The following is an 18,030-nucleotide window of genomic DNA, read 5'->3' on the forward strand; positions in this document are numbered from 1 at the left end:
TTTGATAAACTGCCTTGGTCTAATTATTTTTATGTGAAGAATTACTGCTACATGGAGCTTAATTTTCTCACTACCCAGTCGCTAACCATTTTGACGATTTTGACAAACTTGAAAGTAATTTAGCTGCTGCCTACGATGTTCCCTGATATTCCACATCTCTTTCATAGCTGCACGCCAAGCTACTTTTCTTCCTGAGAGGTAAACCTGCTTTAGTTAGACATCTCCCCTTGATATTACTGCTGCCTCCAAGATAAGCCACTGTGTAGGTGTCCTCTTCAAAGCCACCAGTGACCACATGACTTTGTGCTCTAAAGACAAGAGCAACACTTGCCCTTTGCCTCGTGAAAGGTGGTATCAGCATGTAGCAGTAGCGATGGAGGAGATCCTGGTGGAGGCCTAGGTTGTACTTATGTTGAGAGTTATACCTTTCTCATTGGCGGCTGTGGCAAGACGATGGACCCCAGCCCAGGCTACCCCTGACCTGTGTGTCACCTATCCCCAAACCAGATCCAGCTGACAACCACCGCCAGCATCTCTATAGCTTTAGGCATAAAAAGCAACGGCTTTTAGGTGGTGGAGCAATGGCTGCTGAGGATCGTGGAGCATCCCCACCAGGAGCTGTCAAAATTCCTGCTCTCCTTAAACATCTGCTTCCTCAAAGGTTTGCTCACTTTATGTGAGAACTATGGCAAATGCCAGATTGGATAGTCACAAATTTCAACTTTTTCCTCTGCAGAATAGACAAGCAAATTAGCTTCCATGCAGGGAACACTGGTTGTCTTCTGCTTTTGATAAACTTCTCATTGTTTTTCCAAAGTCAGCTCACATGATTTCCCAGTGGAGTCTTCTCTCCCCAAGGGAGAAGTAAATGTTCCCCCTACTGCAAAAAATTACCTTGGGAACTTTGTTTTGTGTCTACTTATTTCTGTGTAAGTCTCCTCTCCTAGATCATTAGCCCCTGGAGATCGAAGTTCAGATATTACTCATCTTTATATCTCCAGCACCCAGCACAGGCCCTAGTACACACATTGTAAGCAATCAATAACCTTGGAAACTAAACCAATTTATTGGAACTAAACCAATTTATTGAATCTGTGGGCCTTGGGAGCTTGATATCATTACTTTAAAGAGAGACAAAGCATGAAAGACCAAATCCATGTGTGACCAGCCTCACCGCTATTGCATCACCCCCAATACACACATTCACACACAATTTGACTGTGGGCCCTAGAAAGGTACTCTGAGTACCTTGATGTACTCATGAGTACATTGAGTACCACGAGCAATGACGCAATCAAACACGAGCATGAAGGCTTCCTGTACAGTCTGCAGCATTACCTGTGAATGGACTGTCTGTACCTACTCATCTAGACTTAATACATATGCCTGGGAATATGCTAAATATTCTCCCGATCCCCTAATAAAGAGGCTTCCTCATAAAACCTGGCTTTGTACTCCATGGAGGTTAGAGACTTAATGAAAGTTAAAAGCCAGCATTCACTCCCCTCTCTAACAATTTAGTACAGAAGATTGGCTTTATCTCCAATCTGTTGCTGGGTGGCGATAGGGCATCGCTGAGCTGGGTACCGCAGATTCCAATATAAAGGCCTTATTAAAAGAAATCAAGCAGGCTGACTGCTGCCAACTGGATAAACACTGCTACAATATTTGCATACCTGTGGGGAGCACGCATACTGACCTCTTAAATTGTTTCATGCACAATGATTTTAATGCAGGTTTAGTTTGATCTTTCAGATTCCTGCTCCCTTCAGGGTTGAAAGGTGTTCCATATTCATCTGACATATTAATATGCATAATCTGTCAAAGCAGAAACTTGTTCTATTGCTTTCTGCAGCCTATAGTTTATGCTACATTCAGCGAAAAAGGCGTGCGAGTTCAGCAGTGAACATGGTAGCTGAGAAAACCCTTTGAGGAGGTAGTGGAGTTGATCAAAGCCTTTTAGGTAATCTTCAAGGATGTTTCATGTTCCTGATTCATAGAGATGGAAGGGACTTTAGGGAGCAGAGATGGAAGTCACTTGCCTCTGCGCCACACCACAGAATACCCTTTTGAGGTACATGGATACACGTGCATCATTCAAGAAAGGAGACTCCATTATCAACATTAATCAATTGAAGTTTTTAATAACCTTCTCTAATAGATCTTTTTTACATCTAACTAACATTTTTCATATTGCAATTTCTCTGCTGAGTTATTTTTTTCACAGTGGTGATGAAAGAAATCATTCATCACCCTCCTATCACATAAAGTATATGACTCTCCAAGTCACCACTAGGCACTGTTTGAATTCTTTCCTACTTCCAATGCACTGATCATCTTTATTATTGTCACAATTCCTGCCAAGTTTCCCATATCCACAAACATCAGCTCTTGGACTGCATCATTTACGAGCATCCAGTAGCATGAGTAATGAGGTGGTGACTGCTTGGTCCCAGGGTGTTATACAGGGTAAATGTTTTTCCAAACTGGATTTGCTTTAAGAAACCAGCATATATTTAAACATCTATCATGTGACAGGCACAGTGCTGATTTGTGTAGCCTGGGAGCTATGTTTCCTTTAGGTCATTCTGCCAGAGTAAAATTAATTCAACCTGGGGAGGTGGTAGAGTCAGTGCCGGGTGGGTGTTGCAGATTCGGGCAAGAACTGCTGTGGCAAAGTCAGCGGATGAAGCCTTTCACACGTGTTTCTTATACCAGTGACTATTTTACATAACTTCCTCTGTCACCATGGAATTTACGGAGCATTGGGCTGAACAAATAGGAAGTCCATCTGAGCAAGTCCACAATATCATGGTGGAGTTTATCATCCTGGAAAGATCCCAGCTCCACCACTTAATATGGGAGGACTATGGGCAAGTTGCCTGACCTCTATGAACCTCAGTTCCCTTATTTATAAAGTGGACTACTAATTGGTACATTATAGTATTTTCATGAGGAGTAAATGAGAGAATATATGCAAAGTGGTTAGTACATGATAGTTATTATTTTATACAGTTGTTTATTTGCTACTTAGTTTTCTACGAATGGAGTGACTGTATCTCTTTTTGTTTTCTAGCATTTTATCAATCAGGTGCCCATGATTCCTTCCATATACTCAACTGAAATCTGTCCAGTTTGAGGTGTTTTTTGTTGTAGTTGTTGATTTCCTTCCATGTCCTCTAGGGACGGTTAGTCAAATATTTGAGTACTGGGCACAATCATAGGCAACTTTACATACACATATAAGGCATATACAAACCTTATCCCATTTAATCCATCCTCCCTCTTCCACCTATGAAACCATATTACGGGTGAGGGAACCAAGTCTCAGAGATGTCGAGGAAAGCCCCTGAGACCACACAGGTAGAGCTTGGATTCTAACCTAGTTCTTCTCTTCTTTTCCCTCTGCTATATGGCCTCCAAGACACATATTTCATCTGTTTTCTTAGACTAAATCATCCTTTTGTTTTTTTTCCGATTTGGCAATCAACTACTAATAAGAAAAATAAAATAAAAATATCGTTTTAGAAACATAACATGTGACCTATTTCAAATCCTTTTTGGAATGAATAATAATGATGATGTTGGGTTACATGTGAAAGGTGTGTTTTAAATATGAGTGGAAAATTAAACCAATGATTAGTAGTAGTAGGTCCAAATTATTTCAGGTTTGGTTAGTTTTGGCCAAGTTAGAAGGATTAATATTTTCCATCTCATCACACCTTTACTTACAGATTAACAGGCTTTAATTCAACATGATCCTGGTAGTAGGAGTGTGCATCAAGTCCACCTATGAAATCAACTGAAAATATATTCAATGTGAATAAATGTGAAAATTAAAAACACACATAATCCTAGGTGCTTAAAAAGAAATGCATAAAAACAATTAACAAAAATATGTGTCTACTACAAAATGGAAAAATGTGTATTTAGTATAAAGGGCTGCTAAAAATATCATCAATGATCAAAAAATGGGGAAATTTTAAGAAACACACAAAGAACTTGGGATCTTAGAGACTGAAAAATTATAGTCGTTATTGGCTTTAGTGAAAAACGAAGTTATAACATTAGATTTTAAATAGTATGTTTGTCCTTAGGCATATAGATATGCCCTTTCCCCCTATATATCAAAAGATATACCTTCTCTTCTTGTTGTCAGAATCCATTTTTTTTCCTTAAGAATATTTATTGCACCATTAGAAAGACCTTTGAGAAGTCACGTAATCTATGCCCATGTCTTCTGTCCTTAAGCCATCCCTGACAAATAAGCATCCGCCTTTTGCAAAGAAGGTTTCATTTCCTCTTTGGCAGTATGATTCTTGTCTCACAGTCTGTATAGACTCACTATTTTTGGTAATGTTTTTTCTAATTTCTTTTTGTTTTGATCAAAGCCTCAATGGTTCTTTTCCAATCCTAATGTTCACTGCTAATCTTAATTCATTTTTCCTGTTCCTTTTTTTTTTGGTCATAGTCCATTAAAAATATTAATTGCTTTATACCAAGCTTTGGTTATATTATAGCACTCTAACATTAACAGGTGTATGGGCATATAGAGACAGTGAACTCTCAGCATGTGTGTGTGTGTGTGTGTGTGTGTGTGTTTAAGTAGACACCATGAGAATATTATATCATATCCTCAGCTCAAGACAGGCATTTGAGTGAGCTGTGATTTAGAGAGAGATGAATTAGCCTAGAAGTTCTATTGAGGTCTTGGCCTATTCTAGCTCAAGCCACTCTTGTCAATCTCTGACCTGCTCCAGCCTTTTACCTCCATTGGAGAAGCCGCGGTCAGGCTGGGTCAATCAAAGCTTCACCAGATCACTGCGTAGACAGGAGCTTTGGAGTCCTGTGGGGTACACAGTAACCAGGTGGCAAGGGACCATCTGCAAGTAATCCCCCTGGAGACCAGAGCCTGAAGCCCATCCTTTTCCTACTAAGTCACATAAGTTACCTGGATACTACCCTAAGGAGAGAAGCAGGGAGAGGGAAGTCAATCTGAGACACTGAAAAGATTTTCCCAGAGAGAACAAGCAGAGCTTAAAGGGACCATTTAGTCAGATTGGACTAAGTTTTTATCAGATTAGACATTTCATCAAATATCCGCTCTCAGGCTACTGACCAACAAGGGAGGAATTTAGAAGGAAGATCACATTGATTAAAAGTTGAGGGTCCGGCCCCGTGGCACAGTGGTTAAGAGCGCACGCTCCCCCGCTGGCGGCCGGGGTTCGGATCCCGGGCGCGCACCAAGGCACCGCTTGTCAGGCCGTGCTGTGGTGCGTCCCATATGGAGTGGAGGAGGGTAGGTATGGATGTTGGCCCAGGGCCAGTCTTCCTCAGTGAAAAAAAGAGGAGGATTGGCATGGATGTTAGCTCAGGGCTGAGCGTCCTCACAAAAAAAAAAAAAAAAAAAAAAGTTGAATGACCATATCATTTACAGGGCACTTTTGGGACTTAAAGGAGGTGTTAAAAACAAACAAAATTATAAATATATACATTTGTGAATAAAATGATTTAACTGAAAAATTATATTCAAAATAAAATTATTTATAAAAATAAAGATAGCATATATCTATATTCATTAAAGCAAAATAAAAAGAAAACTTCTTTATATGGATTATTTGACCATTAAAGTGTAACATTAACAGAATCATTGTTTTTGGTATGAATTCATGTACTGCTGTGAATCGGCTCCTTAGCCATCTCTGTCTCAAAAGTACCATATCACTGGTATTTTTTTTTTGAAGAATATACATCATATATATATTTTCAATATAGTTTTATTATTTTCATAAATTTATTTACTATCTTATTCAAAATTTCTTTTTATGCTTAGTAAATTTCAAATTGTTGATACCTTAATTGACTCTATAAATCATAATATTTTTAACTATGGAAATATTCTCCATATAGGTGCTGGTAAACGCCAAACAAGTTTGCTGAAGAGAGGATGTGCGTAATGTAGTTTAGCCCAAATATTTTTCCAGGCACTGTTATTTTACCTCCACTCAGTGAATCTTTCTTTGTCAAAAATTTTATAGGACATAAAACATAAATTGCATATATTTATGATTTTTTTCACCAAATATAAATGCTGCACAATTTTTAGATCTTCTCAAATCAACCTTTTATTCTGGTGCAGAATATAAATTTATCCAATAAAAAACAGGAGCTCCATCAAAAGAGTGTTTTCTCAAGTTGAGATATTTCAAAAGGAAATTATAATATTGAAAATTAAATCTTGTATAACATTTGAGCTCTCATTATTGAATTTGTCCAGGTCTCTTACTTTTGTGAGCATAAATTTCAACATTCTCCTTTTTGTAAGCTTTCAATTATTGCCATTTACTAAAAGCTCCCAAAGATGATTTTTAGGAGTGCCTCATTTGTTGAATGATCTGATTTAAATTTTTCAACTGATCTTGAATGCAATGCAACTGAAATGTAGAAGACTCATTTATAAAAATGCTCACAACCATTGTAGGAAACTTAGATTGATTTACACAGTAGTTCTTTACAGGCTGAAATGTTCCTAACTCTGATTGATGAAGAGAAGCAAAGAGAGAAAATGTATTCCATCAGCCTGAAGTTCTTTTTGTTTATTTTCAGCATCAACTTTATTACGAAAATATTCTCAAGAAAATGTAAATCAAAACCCACGATGAGATACTACTTTATACCTACTAGGATAGCTAGAATAAAAAAATCAGATAATAACAAATGTAGGTGAGGATGTGGAGAAATGGGAACCCTCAGACACTGCTGGTGGGAAGGTAATATGGTGCAGCCACTTCGGAAAACAGTTAGGCAGGTCCTAAAATGGTTAAACGTATAGTCACCACATGACCCAGTAATTCCACTCCTAGGTATACACCCAAGAGAAATGAAAACATATGTCTACACAAAAACTTGTACACAAATGTTAGAACAGTATTATTCATAATACGCAAAAGGTGGAAAAATATTCTAATTTATTTGCCCTAATGTGTGTGTATGTGAGTGTGCATATATGTGTGTGTGTATATAAATATATATATATATACACATAAACTTTAAAAACTAGAGTTTCTATTTTCACTGGTAAAACACTGCAACTTTATTGGGAGGCAATTATAAATTACCTGTGCATCTGAATTCCAAACACATTTCTGCTTTACAAATTTCTTAATTTAATAAGAATACCATGCTTTTTCAAACCACAGTATTGTGCTCCACCAAAATTTGTATTATTACCACAAAACAAATTTCATCTTTAATATTTACTTATTAATTGAATTACCACAGCATTTAAAGTCGTATCAGAAGTTTTTTCTTGGACAGAATGAAAACCTAAAAGTTTTACTTCGATTCTATGAATTGGATTAAAAAAAAATCAAACCATATTTGAAAATAAATTAATTGGTTTTCTGCTGAAAGCGTCTGATGAAATGATAAAACACTGGTTTTTTAGCTTTTTGGGAAATTCTTCTTCCACTACTGGAGGCAGCCTATCACCCACACTTCTGGGTGCTCTCCATTCACCTGTCTCCTGGTCGTGGTCTGGCGCACTGAGCTGCTGGCAGGAGCTGCAGATTCTAGCACTTCCCCCACCTCCACCTGACACGGAAGGAGTTAGCCATCTCCACCACCCTTGTCCAAGCACCTACCTTTTTAATTATCGATTGACCTGCCCACTGCCCTTGAAAGGAAGGTCCTAGTTACATTGTGTCCTTAAAGATTTGAGGAGAAAAGGATGGTGCTGTTAGTTTTCTTACAAATGTAACCATGTATTAGAAGGAGAATTCTACTCATTGCACTTGCATCTCACACACCTTGAGGAAACTATGGAAGGAGCTTAAAGTACTGTCAGTTTACCCATCCTAGATTATCCTAATACAACAAATAATAATAATATTTCATTTGAAAACTAAAAAATCTGGGACAAAGTCTAAACCAGATAGGATGTCAGGGAAACTTGTGCAAACAGGGACTAGGACCAACCAAACTAGGACATATGGTCACCCCAGTGGATGGCACTATAAACGAGCTCCACTTTCTCTGCATATCAAAATTCTAGGATGATGTAAATTTTGCAAACCTCTAAAAATAAAATATCACGTATAGGTAAAATTTAAATCATCAAGCTTCTAGAACTAGACAAGACCACACAAAAAAATAATATTAAGGAGGAATCATTGAAAAATAGGTAATTAAGAAACTGAAAACAACAAGACTCCACTATGGATGGAACACAGCAATGTGACTTTCTGGCAAGAGAAGCCTACAAGTCTACAAGATGATGATGTTTCCATATTAAAAAAATAGTTTTTATGCATATACCTACACTTTCCATTTACCAGACTGGGAAGAAAGTTCAAGTAAAGGGGTAAACATAAGTGTAAATGGAGGGTAAGTTTATAGATTCTGAAAGCTTTTTTTCCCTTAATGATGTCAAATGCTTTAAAAAAAATGAAAATTTTTTAAGGAGATCACAAAAGACTTGAAAATAACTCAGTAGGAAAAATCTTCAGCTTCTGATTAAGTTTGCAGAAGGTAGTTATATTCCACTGTAGAAAGATTTGAGAAGAGAAGATGCTGAATTAAGGAATTTCTCCAGTAGAAATAAGGAGATGAATTTCAGTGAAATACCAGAAGTAATAGAAGAGGCATGGCTAGGATTTCAGAGGTATTAGAAAAGGAGGATTAGAAAGAAAACATCCACAAAATCTGTAGCTCTTACAGTGAGAACACTATATAAGGATCTTTGGCAGAAGAGTGGCCATGGAAGAGATGGGGAAGACAGAGGAAGCATGGTGGGGTGGGGGAACAGCTTGCTAGGTGACCTGTAGGACAACTATATTGAATTCTGTATGCTCTGGTTATTAAAGTCTTGAAACGCAGAACAAAAAATTAGCACAATTAAGAGTTAGCATCAACTGTCCAGAAAAGCCAGTTATGCAGAGCATTGCTCTCTTCACCCTTCTCGGAAACTGAGGTGTTACTATAAAAGATCCCTCAGGGAGAGCCTACAGCCAGGAAACCCTATTGTTTGCAGTTCTTTCAAATGTATTTCCTGTGCCAACTTCCAACAGCACAGCCAAGCAACTTCTTGGAAGAAATTATGGTACTTGTAACTGAGTATCTTTGCTGTTACTCACCAGCCATCGCAAATTCCTGACAAGAATTCTCACTGACCTGAAGGAATTACACAGGTACTCTAGATTTAAAGCAATATCTTACTGTAAAAATACAGACTTGTTTTCCACTTGCAAAAGCTACACAACCAGTTGTAACTTTTCTTTTTGACTACAGGAAACTTTTGGTCATAAAGGAAGGTTCCAATAGATCATTCAGTGCTCCTGAGTCAATTCCTCACTCAGACATTGCAAACCTGATTGACTTTATGCACCTAAAGCTACACGTCCCATTTCCAGGGAGCACTCAAGCTATCATTTACGTCCTGGGTCAACTATATTCACCAAATAATTAACAAGAATGTAGGTGTATTTTTTCCCATCCAGCTGTGTGCATGCTGCCTTGTTGCTGAATTGAGAAATGCCGACCTTCTGTAATATATTGTGTTTAATTCAGAGAAATGAAAAGATTCAGGAAGATGAGGACCAATTGATGTATTTATTGTGAACTTGCTTCCTGGTCCAGTATTGTTTCTGCTGTGCAGTTATTAGACTGTTCTATTAAGCATTTATTTTACAAGGTGCCAACAATAATGTCTTAAGGAAGCATTGCTCAGGCCTTAAAGAACTCAAATATCGGGGCCGTTAGATTGTGATTTACTTGTTCTGTTATATGAATTCATAAGAGAAAAGCTGGGGTAGAGGCTCGACATCAACTGAGTTCATGCAGAGAGGCCTTTAAAAGACCGTGGAGAGGATTTTGCAGCACCCCACAGATAATGAAGGCTTTTAGGAGAGACCGGTTATTTCAGAGGTAGCTAGCAACTAAGCTCTGCCTGTGTTACTAGGGAACGAGCCAGTCTGCAGCATCACTGATCTGTTGCCATCTCCTTCCCGTCTGAAGAATCTGAGCTTTCAGAGGCCATGACCTGCTGTGCCAAACCGCAGGCCACAGTCGGGCTGCTCACAGCACACCGAGTGGCCGCAGGGGTGCCATGATGGGTCTGCTGGGCACAGTGAACTCGACAGTGCCCTGAAACACTGTTGATGCCCAGAGTGGGTGGTTGGGGCTGTGCTGCTGCCTGCTCAAAGTAACTTTATGAACCTTAAGAGTCATTCAAGCAGGCAGATGACACTCAAGTGCAAGCGTTATGGCTATTTGTCATTGTTCTCTTTGTGATGGAGGAGGTTTAAAATCTCTTCCACCTTTCAGAAAGCACGTGAAACTGAGAAACAGAAGCATGTGGGCCCAATGAGATGCTCAAGGATAAGTCAGCCCCACCCGGAAGAGGAGAGTCCGCAGTCCTAGAGGCTGCTTTGTGCAGATCAGAGTTTTCCAACATTTTTACCTCTTCCTGCCTGGTGACAGCCATGCCAAATGGACTCTTCTACTTCTGTCTTGTCCCCCTCAGTCTCAAGGGATGACATGGAGAACTAATATAGATCAATTGTCCCTGATGGCAATTTGGTCTGGAAAACACTGAGAGCTGTCACTGGGAGAGCCTGGAGGGTCTGGAAGCAACCCCAGGTCTGTGTGGGACTCCCAGCCCGTCCTCATCCTGGGAACTAAGACGGGAGGCAGTAAGAGACCAGTAGTCTTCCACTGGGGAAAGCATGCCCCGGGCATATGTGAAGACTTTCCAAATAGTGTGTAGGCATGCAGAGTTTAAGGTGGTCAATTTCAAGAGTCTTAATTCCAAAATTTTTATGTCCTGAGAAAGTACCTGAGGCTATTCTGGCTCCTGGTTTCCTCATCCTCTTCTGCAATTGTCTTCTTTCCGCTTTACTAAAGGCATTTATCTCAGCCATCTGCGATCTTATCTTGGTGCACCACGGTGGGGGGGAGGGAGACAACAGGGTGAGGGGGTAAAACTCTCCAGGACACTAAATAAAATAGCAGTTTTAATTTCCTATGTGATAAAGTGACAGCAACTTATGATAAGGTAGGTGGTTTCCAGTTTTTACTTCCAAAATAATTGAAGGAGAACCTAACTGATTTATCAGCTGTAGTACTTGAAAAACAATTTTTGATAATAGATCACTATGTACTTTTTGACATATATCTTAACCACTTTATCTATAATTTCACTCCTTCCCACTTGTCCTATCTCCTTCTCTGCTTTATTTTTTCTCTTTTGTACTTATCACTGTTTATCATGCTATACTATAAATTTTACTTTAAAAAACCTTATTTTATGTCTGACTGCTTCACTACAATTTAAGTTTTATGAGACAAGAATTTTGGTCTAATCTTGTCTAATTTTGTTCACTGCTATATCCCCAGCACCTAGAATAGTGCCTGGTACAAGGTAGACCGTCAAAAATATTTGGAGAAGGAAGGGATTAGAATAGTTGAGTGACACTGCTGTAACCAATTTCCTTCCATTCTATTTTTTCATGAACAAAGTTTCTATATATATAACACTAGCACCAAATATTGAGAGTATCTGATAGCCTATTATATTCTAGCAATAACTAATATTCATCCATAAGTACAGGAACTAAATGAAACAAAACTGCTTCATCCATTTCATTAAGTGGTACCTTTCCAAGAAGTATTTCATTTTATATTTAGGACTTATTCATCAATATTTGTAATACATTTATGTTTGCTCATTCATGTTGGCAGCCAATAATTGTAATTATAACCTCATCCAAAGAAGAACATTAACACTTAAAATCTGGTCACAGGAAAAAATTAAATTTTTATTCATAGAAATAAATCTAAAAGCATTTATAAGTCCTCTACACTGAATACAACAAAATATATTGAGAGAAATTAAAGACGTCTTAAGCAAATGAAAGAATATAGAACATTCATATGTTGTGAAACTCAATATTATAAAGATACCAATTGATCGTGGATCAATTAATCTATGGATTCAAAGCAATCTCAATAAAAATCTCAGCAGTTTAATCAAAATGCTAATTCTAAAATGTATGTGGAAAGGCGGAGACTCAAGATTCGTTAAGACAATCTTGAAGAGGAACAAACCATGAAACTTCCTAATTTATGATTACTAACTAGACTATACAAATTAAGAAATTTTATTCATTAAAAGGTAACATTGGGAATGAAAATTTAATCCACAAACAATTTTTCAATGCAGAAATGTATGCTAGACTAAGAAAAAACTTTTAAGATTAAACATACTACATTAAGACAGAATATTATGGATGAAGCGGAAGGTACAAGCTCAAAACGAAAATAGAATGAGTTAGAATTTCAACTGTTAATTAAAGCTTGTCTAGGCACTTTTAAAACGGGTAATTATGGATATTAAATTGTTATGGCATTTAGATTCCATGAGATACATTCAAAAGAGTAATGCCGTAGTTTCATTAGTAAACATTGTAGTGATTTTGTAATGTGTCCATTTATCTAGGCTGGGACTGTTTCCTGAATTCTCTTCTCTTTATGGTTCTGAGTTAGAGTTGGCTACAAGAGACATTTGTGTGACATATGGAAGACAGAAGCAAAGCAGTAGTTACTGGGCTCAGGAAGTTGGTCTAGGGCCCCAGGCCCCACTGTAGCCTGCCTGTGGAGTGCTGACAGCCAAGAACGAGACGTGCTTGACAACTGGGGACCACAGTGGGGTCACTGCACAGCTCCGTGGATGCCAGCAAGAAAGGTGGGAAAAGACAGGGATGCCCAGACCTACCACTCACAGCCCGAACCACCACGTCAACCTTGACCTCAGAATCAGTGTTGGGAGGAGAACAACCCTCCCTGTGCTGACACCTGATGTGGCTGAGAAATCGCTGAAATGGCTGAGTTTTCCTGGAAGTGCCTACCATGGGGAAGAAATGCTAAGTCTAGTTTTGTGACAACAAGAGAAGTTTCATATTTGCTTTTTAAAAATCATACCCACACATTTGTCTTATACCATATTCTCTTTCATTTTATTGAACCAGACTTTAATAATGGTGGATTCTTCTAATTTCATTGCATAGTCATACAGAATTTTGCAGCTATTAAAGTTAAATACAGATTTTTGGGGCTCGGGGGAGTTGTTGTTGAACAATTTTGTAGTATTTGAATTAGATCCTGAGATTCTGTTATTCTAATGATAAGCTTCACATAGTGAGTGTTCTGTGCTAAAACAAGACAATTGATTTGGAGCAAGATCATTGGGTGTGTTACATTACATATGACTCCCCATATCCTTTAAATTTTAGTGGGCTAGCCCATTATTTTTCTCCACATGTGCAAGTAACTTATATTCTCAGTCAATATTTAAAATACGAATGTTCTGGTTTTAATCTAGTGAGTGACCAATGTCTCTTTTTTTGCTTATTTATGAAGAATTTAGTTGTTATCCTTGTTAGAAAGGAAGGCACAAGTGCATGCTTGAAAGCACATGGACTTCGGTACCTGAAATATCAGGATCAAATATTAGTTCCACTTTTTACAGGCTATTGGAGTTGGGAAAAATCTCAGCGTACTCATCCATAACATGAGGACAATGACTGGCTCACTGGGTGTGGTTGCCCTGGATGAGAGAATGGCCATGGAGCGCCGGCACAGAAAGCATGCAGCAAACAGCAGGCTGTTATTGATAATATTTACACATTTACCTTATTCTGATGACATACTCCCATCAACTATTGATTTGCAAAGTTTCAGAAGCTTTGCTTAGCTTAGAAGAACAACGATTTATGAGAATTCTGACATTCTATACCCCCGTTCCCCAGAAGAGTGTCTGTCCTTGGGGAACTTGCAGTGAACTTGTGTCTAGTTTGATTTTCTCATATTTGGAAAGAGTAGCTAGTTTGGAGGAGGGGAAATTGATTAGCCTGCTACCTTTTGAAGCCTGTGGTGTCACCTTCTATGAGCATTTTTTATTCTGGAATGGTATGCTTCCCTGTATAAAGACATGGTACAAGAAAGAACATAAATCTTGGTGGAGGCAGAATTTGTGGAGTTAAGTGTCATGGGGGAGCGCTGACTTTCCCTGTCTCCAGGGCTGGAGTCCACAACTTGGTCAGGGGCATGTGACCTACCCGGTGCACACGTGACAACCTATGTCACCATTTGTCTAGTTTTTGACTGGCATTTCTTTTATTCTCTACTCTTTTTTCCCCACAGTAGCACAAACCCTGAAGGGAGATCTTTCTCTTTTTCTTAGTATCTCAAGTCACTCCATGGGATTCTTTGTAGATAATATATCCCCTCTGTGCAAAGCGCACAAAGTGACTTTCTCCTAATGTTTTCAGTGTTATTCCTCTGGATCCAGTGATATCCTTATTCTAGTTATTCTGTAAGGATCCCATGGGCCCTCTTTAATATTTTGTCTTTAATTCTTGTGGGGGGAACCTGGTTATAGTGTGCCTACAGGGTGTTTTGATATAAGCATCTATTACTGTGGCATCTCTCTTTGCTCTTAGTGCAAGAGTTGTATCACCTTTATAAAGATGCCTATACCATACCTGCTCCCACCATCCCACTCCCTCAACATACATACACTTTTTAGTTTTGACTTTCTCATATTTGGAAAGAAGTAGATTTTTTTTTTCCCCTTTCTTACTTTTGTCTTCATCTTTAAAACACATTTTCTATTCTCTTTAAAATTACTCAGCTCTTTCAAAGCCAAACATTCATGCCATTTTCCTATAGTAGATATCCTCTTTCTTACTCTTCAGTTAACCTTCATCAGCAGCTCAGTAATTAGATGGAATGGCTGCTTAGTTATCAACGACAGTTTGGCTTTACTATAAAGTCCCTTTTGAAGTTTTTATAATTTTTCAATTACTGTCTCTTCAAAATCACTGGTGGCTGAAGGCCTTTCTGTCAGCATTGGTGGGCTTATTCAGAGGAACATTTTATTCTGGAGAAAACAAGATTTTAAAAAATCCTGAAAACACCTCCCTTTTCTATTTTTAGAGTTCTCTTTTCATTTGTATTTGGCTGCATTTCCAGCTTTTGTTCCACTCGTGGGTTCAGATCTCTGGAATCAAATGTTCCCATAATCAGGGCCGAGAGTTTCTTCCCACTTTAAAATTTATAAGAGTATATAGTATTTAAATAATGGAATAATGAATGTCTAAAATCTCCTTGGGGTCAATAAAGCAGAATAGGATGGCTGAGAGGAAATTAATGCTCAAAAAGTTAAGGGCTAAAAACAGTTCTAAGAATTTGTCTAAACAGTTATAATTTTCCCTGTGTAATATATTTTTTCTTAGTTATCCAGTTTTTTCCTAATATATTTTTACCATTCTCATTTAAATCTAGCCAATGTTTTACTTTGCTCTATAAATCAAGGGATAAATACTTGTTGACTTTGAAGTCTCTCAATAATTCCTTTTTACTGTCTGCTTCTACAATTTTGGACATTTCTCCTTTGAATATTATTTTATTTTTTTAATTATAGCCTCCATTATTACTTGTGGTTCCTCCTTTTCTAGGACATTTCCATCCAAAACACGCCATTTCTTCGGAGATCTCTAAGTCTTTTTCTTTCTTTATGAATTACTATTCAAAAAATTGAATCTGATCAGATTGTTCCCAAGATTAAATCTATTCATTGACTCCACATCATCTAGCAGAGCATCCCAACTGGTGTGGCCTGAGTAGGTACAGACATGACAAGATATCAATGCCCTGATGTATGTATGTGTGTGTGTGTGTACACTGTACGAGGCTTGGGGTAGCTAGCCCTCTGGGCCAGTCATTTTTTGCTGGGAGAAAAGCAATTTATTTACCACAGAGTGCCTTTAAATGTTGGCTTTCTCTATGACTGCCAAGATAGGAAATAGGTTGGGAATCACTAGTGTAGGGCAGAATCCAACGTCCCTCAAAGATTGACCACACCATTGACTTAGTGAATTGAACATATCCAACAACTCATCACTTTCCATGTAATCCAGATTTTCCCCAGGCCTTCCTGAATATTCCTTGGTTTTCCCAAGCTTTTTTGACATATTTTTTGCAGTATTTAAAATGCATTTTCTTTGTTCCTTTCCTGGTGATGTAATATTCTTCGTACAAGACCATGTTCACATGCTTTGAGTAGCCATGCTTGGTGCCCTGAGACACAATTAGTCTTGCTTATTTTTTCTGTGCATTTGATTCACTTTATACAGACCATTATCTGCACTTCACTCTTCTGTAATTATTTACGTGCCTGGCTCACTTATTAGAATGTAGGATCTCCTGGGAAAGGGACCAAGTCTTATTCATTGCTGTATCCTTGTAGTCTAACACAGAAGTCTTTCAATAACCATTTCTTGAATGAATGAAAGAATAAATCAATAAAGGGTTAGTTATTTAATCTTGTTTAAAGCTCTAAAATTAAACAATAATATGCTGGGTCTGGACTATAAATACTTTTGGATCTGGACAGCTCAATGACCTCAGAACAAGAAGAGATCTGAGAGAAACGTAGAATCCAATCAAATATTTGAATATCTACAAGAATTGGTAACCTACTTCGAATGTAAAAAGAACACATAATTCTGTCAGCCATAGATTTGAAATAAGCAAATGGGATGTCAACAAAGTGTCCGTTGAGTCACGTGGGAAGATATTAAAATGTTTTGAAGAGTTAGCAAGTATAAAAACCACCAAAAAGAGACTCAACAGGAGTAAAGTCTTCTGTTTACTCATATCTAATGTCATCTGAGTCCTGGTGTTGTGGGCTGCTACATTAATCACAGTTGAAGGGTACAGAATGAGACCTCCTCTTGTTCCACCAACTATAAAGAAAAACTCTGTAAATCCATTATTGGAAAGTTAGAATCCCCTTGGAATTTAGGTTCAGCTTCCCAGCTGAAAATACCTCAACATGTAGCAACCTCAAATTTTTTGAGATGCTTACTTATCAAGAGAAATGCATTTCCATCACAGGGAATTGACTATAGAGAGGACAAAGTAAGCCAATTCCACAATTTTAATACTCTTTTATGAGTAGTAAAATTACTACTTTTTACTAGTAGTAAAAGTAGTAGCAGTAGGGGAAGTACAGATTAGGCTTTCGTAATCATTGGGATAATCTGTGTTTACTTGGTATGTAAAATCTTTGTGATTCTTCACATAATCAGATTATGCTAGATCTGGCAGATTCACTCTGTAAAATCAATTCAAAATTTGAATTGGGTAACTAATTTTACACTCATGATTTAAGGTGGAAAGACATGGGAAAATTTTATTAAATTAGTGTAATATTTAAGAAAATTTGAGATTTAATATATGGATAAGCTTATTTTATTAGATTTAGTAGATTTGCTGGAATAGTTTAAAAACCAGTGAGTGTTTTTTTTTTTTTTCTGGTGAGAGAGATTGACCATGAGCTAACATCCATTGCCAAGCTTCCTCTTTTTGCTGAGGAAGACTGGCCCTGAGGTAACATCTGTGCCAATCTTCCTCTATTTTATATTTGGGACACTGCCACACCATGGTTTGATGAGCAGTGTGTGGGTCCGCACCAGGGATCCTATCCTGCAAACCCTGAGCCTTTGAAGTGGAGTGCATAAGTTAAACCACTACGCCCCAGGGCTGGCCCCAAAAACCAGTGAGTGTTTTGTTTATTAGGACAAATATTTGAAGGACTTCAAAAGAATGATAATCACAATGAATTCATGAATGCAGGTTAAATGTTTAAAGGACTTTAGTTTAAATTGTAAATGGAACAGATTATTTAAAGGAATTTAGACTATTGAATTTAAGTAGATCAAATAGTAATTGAAAGTTCAATGGACTATTATTCAGTCTTAGAAAGGAATGAAATTCTGATACATGCCACAATATGGATAAACCTTGAAGACATTATGATAAGTGAAATAAGTCAAACACAAAAGGACAAATACTGTATGATTCCATTTTTATGAGGTAACTAGGATAGGCAAATACATAGAGACAGAAAGTAGAATAGAGGTTGCCAGGGGTTTGAGGGGGCGAGGGAGATGGGAGTTATTGTTTATG

At 37.8% G+C, this 18,030-nt stretch overlaps 1 protein-coding gene across 3 annotated transcripts in view; it reads right to left on the bottom strand.

Moving 5' to 3' along the window:
* The window catches only part of NKAIN3 (sodium/potassium transporting ATPase interacting 3), a 627,619-nt gene that overhangs the window by 16,957 nt on the left and 592,632 nt on the right, over window positions 1–18,030 (bottom strand). Inside the window, exon 6 of one of the 3 annotated variants that reach the window (XM_087420525.1) lies at window positions 3,741–3,802. The exons of 1 other annotated variant lie outside the window; for it this stretch is intronic. In XM_087420525.1, the coding sequence (XP_087276651.1) occupies window positions 3,741–3,802 (62 nt within the window). Of the gene's footprint in view, window positions 1–3,732; window positions 3,803–18,030 lie in introns of all 3 variants that reach the window. One more of the 3 variants, XM_087420523.1, reaches the window with a different exon arrangement.

This window comes from Ceratotherium simum, chromosome 31 (genome assembly GCF_057802395.1).
Source record: "Ceratotherium simum simum isolate JZ-2026a chromosome 31, ASM5780239v1, whole genome shotgun sequence".
Lineage (NCBI taxonomy): Eukaryota > Metazoa > Chordata > Mammalia > Perissodactyla > Rhinocerotidae > Ceratotherium > Ceratotherium simum.